General features: G+C 39.4%; 1 protein-coding gene across 1 annotated transcript in view; it reads right to left on the bottom strand.

The window, feature by feature from the left end:
• The window catches only part of FREM1 (FRAS1 related extracellular matrix 1), a 236,825-nt gene that overhangs the window by 32,290 nt on the left and 193,523 nt on the right, over positions 1-11,012 (bottom strand). Inside the window, exons 29-30 of the mRNA XM_034987965.1 lie at positions 4,958-5,156; positions 4,082-4,226 (exon numbers count right to left, since the gene is read on the bottom strand). Of these exons, the coding sequence (XP_034843856.1) occupies positions 4,082-4,226; positions 4,958-5,156 (344 nt within the window). The remainder of the gene's footprint in view (positions 1-4,081; positions 4,227-4,957; positions 5,157-11,012) is intronic.

The raw sequence follows: 11,012 nt of genomic DNA, 5'->3' as shown, positions 1-11,012 counted from the left end.
TCGCCAAGGCACGAGCCAATAAGATGAGCGCTCACTCTGAGGTCTCGAGGTCAGGGTTCACTTCCGGCTCTGCCATTTACTCCTTTCGTGACTTCTGGCCAATTACTTAAATGCTTTGAGCCTGATTTCCTTATCACCCTCAGAGGATTGTATTTTGCAGATTAAATTAGACAACACGTGTGAAAGCACCTAGCACAGTGCCTGAATTTAGGCACTTGGCCAAATCTAAATCTTTATGCAAATTTCCATGAATCTCCGTGTTATAAAATAATTTCTATTTACGATAAAATGTCTCCCAAATGTATTCCATGAACAATTTGCTCCATGAGCGAGTCTGGGGTGGGGTAGTGGTGGTTCTATAGTCAAATCAAGTTGAGATATGCTACATACTATATCCCTGTTGCAGAAATTCCCATAGGAGCATCTCCATGATTCTGGGATGTGATGTAGTTAAAGAGCATGCAAGCTAGCTAGCTAGCAACAACTTGATTAAATCGCGATTTCCTAACACCTTTTCTTGTGGAATATCTATTGGCCCTTCAGATTTAATATTCTATAGAAATGTTGCAATAGCAAAAATTTACTAGCAATCAAGATTCTGAACATGGGTCCCTCTTGGTTTTTAAAAGAGCCTCCTTTCTGCTCCAGATTGTACCCAATGTTCCCTTTAGCTTTATTACAGAAGGTTTTCACCCCTCCAAATAAATGGAATATTAATCTATTCATCCTGTCCAAGCCAAACAAGAACATAAAATTACACAAGACTTAGCTTATTGATGAAGAAGCATATTGACTGTTTACTTTGTGAATCATCTCAGAATCGATTTCTAATTAGAGATGGGCCACCTGATGTCTCCAGGACACTTCTTCAAATAGTCAGTCTTGTACTCATATGAGTGAACAACAGCAATCACCACCACAAGTTACATTTGTCAAAGACTTTAAATGTACAAGATGCTCTCACATGTGTTATCTCATTTGTTTCTCTTAACAAATTGTGGTATCGCCCTCATCTGACAGAAGAGATAACTAAGGCTTGCACCATCACCTAGGTCAATGGCAGACCTGAAGCTCGAACCCTGTTCTTTGACTCTAAGTCCAGTGGCTTTTTGTTTGTTATCTATGCCATAATTCCCAGTGTGTTGGACATGGAGCACACATTCATACTAATAGCTGTAACTTACTTTTTTAAAAAAAAACCTAAAACATAAAGTCCTTGAAGAGTATGGATTCCTCCTTTTTTGCTGCCTAGGTGGCCAATGACTGAAGAGAAAGAAGGGAGATAAAGTTTGCCGCTCCTTTCCCAGGAGGCCAGTTTAGCTGACTTGTTAAGAGAGGGCAACCAGTTCTTTAGTGCAATAAGGAAAACCGTGGACTCGAGAGCCACCCATCCCGGGCCTGAATCCCAGCTCCTTCACTAATTAGTTACATGAGCCTAGATGAGTCACTTCCTATCTCCGTGTTTCAGTTTTCTCGTGTATAAACTCTGGATTATGATGGTATCTAACTGATTGGTGGTTGTGATGATTAAAGAAGAGCAATGAAGCAGAGTAGAGGGCGCCTGGGTGTCTCATTTGCTCAGTCGTCTTCCTTCAGCTCAGGTCATGATTCCGGGATCCTGGGATCGAGCCGTGCATCAGACTCCTGCTCAGTGGAGAGTCTGCTTCTCCCTCTCCCTCTCTCCCTCCCCCTGCTTGTGCTCTCACTTGCTCTCTCGCTCTCAAATAAATAAACAATATCTTAAAAAAAAAAAAATGAAAGGAAGAAACAGAGTAGAAAACAATTGTACTGCAAATACCTGTTATATATATTGTGCATATAACTAGGCTCTTGTGGGCTGTTTTGGAAAGACGACTATTCACAACATTGTTTCGTACTGGAATAATGGGCTTCTTGCTCCAAAAACCATCTATTTATAAATGAGGTTAGGGACAATTACACCACTCACAAATTATGAAGGGAAGTGCTGAGTAATTTCTATCTCCCCTTCCTCCTCTAAAGAAAACACTATATGTCAGAATCAAATCCGAATGACTTCTGGGTTAACCCCTGGCAGGCATGTTTTGCATCATCTTGTTCCGTTGGTTCCAATCATTTCAAGCTGATTTAGAAATCCCTTTAGCAAGGTACATGAAAATTGATATCACAGAAGCAGGAGTCTATTTAAAAGAGCCTCAATTAAGGTTATAAATTCTTCTGTGACCCTCCTATGAATTTGAGAATTACTTAACAACATAAATCATCTTCAAAAGCAATGTCCTTTGTAACAGTGAGGAATGAAAAGGGTGTGCAGTTGAAGTAGCATCGATCTAGCACCACTGCGGGAGAAAAAAAAATCCTGTCAGCCAAGCTACGTTCACATGTGGAGGCGCAGCGGTGAGCATTAGGTCACCAACAAGTCCGGCCCATAGTCCTGTTCTTTAGTTGAATTATTAAAAAGCAAATGTAATCAATTTATTAATGATTTTGGAGCAGGACTTTTTTTCATTTTCTTGAGAACTGGAAGACACTCGTCTGAAATTGCAATTTGGTAATATATTTTCTATAAAGAAATTTTCTATAAAGTAAGGCCAAGGAATCATCTCTCTTGGACAAGATCAGTTTAATGGGTGGCGGTCCTCCATTTTAATTTTATAAACTCATGATTATATTATTTTTTCTTTTTTTTATTCTTATGTTAATCCCCCTACATTACATCATTAGTTTTAGATTAGTTTAGATGTAGTGTTCCATGATTCATTGTTTGTGCATAACACCCTGTGCTCCATGCAGAATGTGCCCTCCTCAATACCCACCACCAGGCTAACCCATCCTCCCACCCCCTCCTCTCTAGAACCCTCAGTTTGTTTTTCAGAGTCCATCGTCTCTCATGATTATATTTTAATGGCAAAGCCCAGGTCTTCCTTATTCATGCCTATTTCCTCAGCATCTAGTACTGTGAACCTGGCATATGATAGCCACTCAATAAAAATCTGTGAATGTTATGAATCTGAGCCAGGTACTACCCTTTATCAGAGCAGATGGAGGCGGGACTCCGGGAATGAATTTTGCTGAGGATACATTTTTCTAACAATGACTATAGAGACCTCTGCTGGCAATTGTTGGAACTACAATTCAGGGTCAGAAAAACTAAGAATGGCGAGAACAGAGGTGAATTTGTTTTCTTCCTTTGTCCATATTCTGTCATAAAAGGTACAGAAAGGGGCTGTACCGCTTACGGTGTGTGGTTTTACGAGGTTACAGCAAACACTGAAATTTGGATAAATGAGCAACTTTTCTATGAGAGGACTGGGAAGGGTGTCAAATTTTAAAAGAAAAACACAGCATAAGGAGAATCGGACTCTGATTAACATTTCTGTGATTATCTGATAACTGGTAAGTTATTAAAGCTCTACATTCAAGAGAAATTTAGAACAGGGGCCCAGTCAGAAATATTAGGATGGTTCATCTTGTTCATTGTGAGGATGTTACCCTTGTTGTACATTTCATACAATTTCGAAGTGTCCCTTAGTATTTTTCCAAGTCTATTTTCCCTTTTACACTGTCTTCATCTTACCTGTGATCTGTTTATTAATTTATAGAAGCAGTCACAAGTAATCATTTGGGAGGTTTTTTTGTTTGTTTGTTTCTTTGGAGGTAAGAGATGTTTTGCGGACCCTTCCTGACTACCCCATTCTTCGTGCTGTAGGTATTTTCAAAGACTGGTTACTAACACAGTCCTAGAGTGACCTCTTGCTGCACGATTTGTCCATGAGCCTGCAAGCTCAGTCCTGGATGTGAGTGAATTATCAAGACAGAAACCGCTCTGTGTGCAAAAGTATATGCATTTACATGAGTAATATGAGTGATCCAGCACTCTATACCTTAACTTTTTAATATTCCCATACCCTATAAGGCTACTGGCTTTCCCATTATCATACATTAGAAAGAAAACTCTTTCTCCAAAATAAATTCGATGTGAGCTTCTAAAATGGCCTACCAATTGATCTTTGGATTTTGTTTGAAAAGAATATTTCACATTCATAATCAGATACATTCTGGACATTATGTATAAGACCACTAAATAAGCAAAATCATTTACATTTGAGGAGTCGCAGAGTTCCCTGTGGGGTCCATGATTTGAAATTCCATGATATCTGAATTCACTTCCAAAGATGGGTTAATGATGTAAAGAATGGTCTTACTGTTTAAGTCCTTTTGGATAAATTTCTCATGGATAAATTCACCTACAAGAAAGAAAGGAATGAATTTCAAGGGGAGTCAAACAAAATATTAAGTAAAAGCTGATAAATTATATGGCTATTTTATTTTAAGCACAGCTTTAAAAACAGCCGAAGTATATATTTTTAAAGAAATTAACATTATTGCAAGCATCTTAAAACTCATATGCAATAAGCTTAAATTAGCTTTAAAATTTACTTTGGCTCAGAAATATTGTGCCTTAAAGAAAATATAAAAATAGAGGGAAAGTAGGAAGATACAGTAATAAAATCTCTAATTCTGTGCCATCCTTTTTAGTGACATATTTTGATCATTGTCTTCATAAAGCAGAAATAATATACAATCTGGAGAAACCATTATACCCCTCCCAATTTTTTTTTTTTTGTTAATGAACTGACAACATTTAGAATTCCTGATAAAAAGAAAATTAGTCACAAGTATGAAATGGGTCCTGACGCTGTGTGTTCCTCTGAATATATTATAATCTGGATGTTAAAAAGAATTGTAAACAATAAACAGCTGTGTATCGGTATTTGATTCTCCCACTCAAGATGAATTTTGGAAAGCTCAGCCTCAAACCCTCTTTAGCACCAATATTGATTTATAAACTGCACCTATCAGTAAGCCCTGGGGAATGTTTACCAAATAGGCCTACACTTAATTAAATTACTCTCTAGCTTTGCCAGCTATGGGGTATTTTAAGATGAGCAATTACAAGGATTAAGGAAGGCAGTACCTGTTGTGTTCTCCAGATGTCCATGTTGGGGGCCTCGTAAAATCTTAAAGATGATCAGATCATCATCGGTGTCAGGGTCTGATGCCTTCAACACGTGGGAAGTGAGGTAAATCCCGTAACAGCCATTTTTCAGGAGCCCCACTTGAGAAGGGGAATTCAAGTGTGTGATGTAGGGGGCTGTTTTGTCCAACTGGTCAACCTGGATAGTCAATAATTATGTACAATCTTATACAAAGGTTTCTCATCTCCAAGCAATATAGGGTCTTAATGGTTAACAATGATAATCTATCCCAAATTTCAGATTCCCTACCCTCCTCATTTGTTCATTTCTGCTAAAGGCTGGCTCGTTCACAGTATCCTCAGTAAATATCATAATGCCTGGAACAAAGGCTAACTTTCCATTGTAAACTTTGACCCAGCTTTGTTAATGGTCCATTGTCTGGCTCTCCTATTAGGACATAATCTCCCTGATGGCAGACATCATGTCTCCACCCCTACCCCTCCCTTTATTCCCTGCACCTGGCATAGCGCCTGAACCGGAAGAGCAGCTCAAGGGATACTTGTTGAATGAATACATTAAAATTGACCCCAAAATTGTACTGCAAACTTAACATTAGCTCCAGAGGAGGATTCTTCCATTTTCCCAGTATTTGGTGATATACAGAAATAAGCTTATAAAGATATACATAAGGATATGCATCACGAATGCATTGAACGTTTTGGGGGCACGTCTTTGCTCAAATGGCATAAATGTTGGATAAAAAACAGAAACACTGGGGCGCCTGGGTGGCTCAGCTGGTTAAGCATCCAACTCTTGATCTCAGAGTTGTGAGATCGAGCCCTGAGTCGGCTCCACACTGAGCATGGAGCCTGCTTAAGATTCTTTCTCTCCCTCTCTCTGTCCCTCCCCTCCCACTCACACACACTCTCTCGCTCTTAAAAACAAAACAAACCAAAAAAACCCTGAGATACTTAAGAAAAAATTGAAAAGTGATTATTTATAGGCATTTGTGTATTTAATTCACTGAGGATGAGAACCAGGTAACTAAACAGGTAGACTCAATTTGCAAAAATACTGAGTGGATGGGCAACTGCTCATGAGTGCAAGAGGCACAGAGGCTCAAGCACGGCAAAAGGCCTCACTCAGGTATGGTACGAAGCTCGGTCCATCTTGCAAATGACTGTTGGAAGTTAGGGAAGGAGCAGGTTTGAATGGAGAAGCACAGTTCACCACTCATACTGGAAAACAAGTATGGGACCATGGTCTCCATTCCTATTACTCCTAACCATTCAATTCTTAACTTCATTTATCCCAGAATGATACTGTAGTAAATCTCGGTTCACCCTAGCTAAGTAAAGAGTAAGTGCCATGATAAGACTTGTAGAGTCTTGTATGGGATGATATATAGGATGATGTAATAAACTATTATTCAGCTATTTTAAATACCGAGGTAGGAGGAACTGAAAATAAATAATTTCTACAACTGAGTGTGAACTGGTAAAAACAACAACAACAACAACAAAAAAACCCAGTAAGTTGTAGAATAGGAGATGACTATAGTACCATTTTTGTTCATCTATATGTTCATACAGACATAGACAAAATTCTGGGAGCATTTACACAAACCTGTTCAGTTGTCTTGGGGTGGGGGAAATATCAGGCTTCATTATGTATTTCTATATGGAATTTTCTAACAACCAAATATTTTTTTCCCTCTCAGGTTAGCAAGGTTCTTTTTTTACTTACAAAAATAATCATACATCATATTGGTAACTGTTTAGAGGCACAGGCATTTTTATCTTTTGCTGGAGGGGTGCAAATTAGTGAAAATTTTAAATTTGGCATATATATATATATGTATATAATGTATATATACACTGATCAAAACTTCCACTTTTTTGAGTATGTCCTGCAAAAATAATTAGATATGTACACAAGATGTGTGCGGGTATACATACATGTATATATACACATATATACATATATATGTTCATTAAATATAATTTATAATAGCAATTAACAAAAAAATCCATAAAACTATAAGTCCAACAGCGGATTTATAAACCATCTCTACCTGACACTGAACGCTATTCAACCTTTAAAAATTATGTTTTCAAGAAAGATCTAATGACATTAGGAAATTTTTATAACATCATGAAGAGTAGAAACAGGCAATATGCTTGATAGTACATATAATATCCTCCCTTTTTTTTTAATTGCACAGCATAAAAGAATGAAAGGAAGCCACCAAAAGTAGTTATCTTTGTTTTGTTTGTTTTTTGCTTTTTACAATTTTATTTATTTGAGAGAGAGCCAGAGAGAGTACAAGCAGGGGGAGGGGCAGAGGGAGAGAGAGAAGCAGACTCTCCACTGAGCAGGGAGCCTGACTCGGGGGCTCAATCCAGGACCCCGGGGATGGTGACCTGAGCCGAAAGCAGACGCTTAACTGACTGAGCCACTCAGGTGCCCCAAAAGTAGTTATCTTTGAGTGGTATGATTATGAAGGATTTTTCTTTCTTGTCCCTTTCTGTAGCTTATGAATTCTTTACAATAAACAATTATTTTACAAATAAAAAAAAGCAACAACAATTTTCAAAAGTTACAGTCATTCTCTTCTCCTAAAAAGTGTGCATGACAACCTCAGAGCTATGCAACTGGGTGGGAGGCAGGGAGTCAAATAGTTATCATGGCCTTTTGGGGGAGAAGCCCCTTCAACCATGATGGCCAGTAGGCCAGTAAGAGAGATGGTGAATGGCAGGTGAGAAAAATAAAAATACTCAGAGCCATGAAAGAAATCCTCAATGTTATAACCAGCTGAATGCAGATGTGGGTTTTTTTTTTATGTTGTATTTTCCTTAAAATCAAAAGTGCTACAAAAGGAATAAATGGCTGTTGTGATCATTTGTTTTAAAAATATTTTTTAAAATATATATATTTTTATATATATATTTAATTTGTTTATATTTAAATCTTTATATAAATATAATTTATATATATTTTATATTAAAATTTTTATTGTATATTTAATATATTTTTAAAAATAAAAACTCTGGTTACATGGTCTCCTATTGTGTCTTTGGTCACACCTGCCCCTAGTCTCATTAAACTTCTTCAAAAATAGGTCTTCTGGCTTAGTAGATCAGAAGCATTTGAAAATATTGGAGTCCAAGGCATTTTTTTTTTTTTAAAGAAAAAAGGCTACATCCTTTGAGAACTTGGGTTCACTGAAAATCATCCCAAACACGCGCAAACCATAGAAAGCAGCGACACTGGTCCTTCCTCCCTCACCACCAGCCCCATCCCCATTTAGAGAAGAGTACAAGACTCACTGCAGCAAGACTGCAGTGTCCCGGTCAGACAGCCGTGATTTCCTACAACATGGATGTCAGGCTGTGCACGCTGGTATCAGCAGAACGCAGCTGTGTTTTACCCTTGTGAAGTCCCGCAGCTTTGCCCTCGGTTCCACTCAGGATGGGACCATAAGAGTGGTGCACCCCCGCTTGCGAGATTTATTTGGACAAACTCGTGACTCAGTGGTGGACAGTAGATCGTCTTACCAAAGAAGCTCTTGAAGGCAAGAGACTGAGGGGCATCCGCCACTTAATTCCTAAACTGCCTGACCTCTCTGCTCTGAAAGACCAGAAAATTGGGGGGAATTATGGGAGAAAGTTTGAGGCTTTCCTTATCTACACATAACTGTATTGTATGGCAAAACATACCTCGTACTTTGGATGAAAAAGAGTCTTTACAACATATATCCAACACTTTCCTATCAGTAAATTCTGCAACTACCCAAGAGATCACTCTCTCACAATAACCGTGCTCTGTAAGATGAGTGTTGGTGTTGGGACAGGCCTGATTTAAGTTCTGATACTTCTTTATTTTTTTTTTAAGATTTTATTTCTTTATTTGGCAGAGAGACACAGCGAGAGAGGGAATACAAGCAGGGGGAGTGGGAGAGGGAGAAGCAGGCTTCCCGCTGAGCAGGGAGCCCGATGCGGGGCTCGATCCCAGGACCCTGGGACCATGACCTGAGCTGAAGGCAGACGCTTAACGACTGAGCCACCCAGGCTCACCCAGGCTGATACTACTTCTAAATTCTACTCTCTTTTCCTTCTCTACTCTACAGGGTAGGAAGGAACTCTTATGCCCGTACTAGAATGTATAACTCCTATAAATTTGCAGCCAAATAGACTGAGAAAAGTATTACTTGTTGGACAATATAGTGACATTTCTCTACCTAGTGAGAGCAGTGAGGAGTCAGGAAAAAATACATTAATAGATTGAAGAGTGGGATGAGACAAATAACAATTAAAACATATAATTAAAAATAATTTTACAACATACAAAGTACTTCTTTAATACTGTGTCAATGATATCAGTACCTTCTCTCTTCTCCCAGTGCATCATAATTTTATGACATTTTTCTGGGCCTTCCTAGAGCCAAAGACTCATCCAGCATCCACTCTATGTTACCATGACTCCCCACCTTTCTACTCAGATCCCACCTTAGATAGAGACTGTGATTGTTCATTTTATGCATCAACTTTGCTGGCTATGATGCTTCTTGTTTGGTCAAACAGCAGGCTGGATGTTGCTGTGAGGTATTTTTTAGTTGTGATTAACATTTCAGTCGGTTGGTTTTGAGTAATGCAGATTACCCGCCATAATGTGGGTGGGCCTTGGCCAATCAGTTGAAGACCTTAAGAGCAAAGACTGAGGTCCCTTAGATAGGAAGCAATTCTGCCTCCAGACTGCCTTTGGGACTGAGACTTGCAACATCAATTCCTGCTGGGATTTCCATCCTGCTGGCCTGCCTTGCAGATTTTGGACATGTTAGACCCTACAATGGTGAGCCAATTCCTGAAAATAAATCTCTTTTTCCTTTCCTTTTTCTATATACATCCCATTTGTGCTGTTCCCCTGGAAAACGCTGACCAATACAGAGACTAAAGAGAAAGGGAAAATTATGATTATTTTACACAATCAGAAGGTATCCTGCAGTGGCCCGCAGATTTATCTCTTCTACAGTTGGTAGAAGTGGGTAGAACAGGATAAACTACATCGAAGGAGAGTGGATTCAGGGTGTAAGAAACAGAGCATGCTTGATGTGTTTTGACTAAAAAAAGAAAAACACATTATGCCCTCCCCAAATCATCCTACTAGTCAGCACAACTGTGGCAGAGCGGTGCCAGAGGAAGGGCACAGAACTGCGGATCAGAAAGACTGGGGGTCTTTATATGGTTTTCATCACATTATTGACCTTGTGAACTCCTGAACACCTATTAAATGTGGATAATAAAACTCCCTGAGAAAGAAATGAGCTTTACATGAAGTGGGTCTGACCCACAGCTAACGCTCCAACACTCGTAGCTGCTACAGTTGCTTTCCCATCATTTCACGTGTAATATTGATGTTGCCTTGTACGTTTTCATGTGTTCAATGGAAAACCGTTAAAATGCCGGTAGATGATGAGAACCAACAGGCAGCGTCATAATAGTACACTTAGATATTACAACAGTAGGGACAAGATATCGAATATCTAATATATTTCAGGCCATATACTAGTGCCCACCATATCTAATCTGATTTTATTCTCACCACAATGCTAGAAGGCCTGGTTTTCAAAGGAGGAAAGGTCGAATCAGAAGAGTTAAAGGACTCTCTTAAGGTCATACAGCTAATAAATGGCAGACCTAGTCAATAAATTCCAACCTAGTCAAGTCTGACTCCAAAGCCCATGTTTTCTGCTTCTTTCTGTCTTACCACGGACTCTTGCTCATAGCCTGCATGCAGGCACCGCATCTGTCTTGTCCATATGAATATGTCTGATGCCTTGCATTATTTTGTCCATATTAATATGCCTGGCATGCAGTAGACCCACTGCACAGCACATATTTTAATGAAAGAAGGAAGGTCGGGACGCCTGGGTGGCTCAGTGGGTTAAGCGTCTGCCTCCGGCTCAGGTCATGATCCCAGGGTCCTGGGATCGAGTCCCGCATCGGGCTCCCTGCTCCGCGGGAAGCCTGCTTCTCCCTCTCCCACTCCCCCTGC

Source organism: Mirounga leonina, unplaced genomic scaffold (genome assembly GCF_011800145.1).
Source record: "Mirounga leonina isolate KUSES-001 unplaced genomic scaffold, KU_Mleo_1.0 Mir_447, whole genome shotgun sequence".
In the NCBI taxonomy this organism is placed as follows: domain Eukaryota; kingdom Metazoa; phylum Chordata; class Mammalia; order Carnivora; family Phocidae; genus Mirounga; species Mirounga leonina.
The sequence above is the reverse complement of the archived record's forward strand: the minus strand, read 5'-3'. Positions and strand labels throughout refer to the sequence as shown.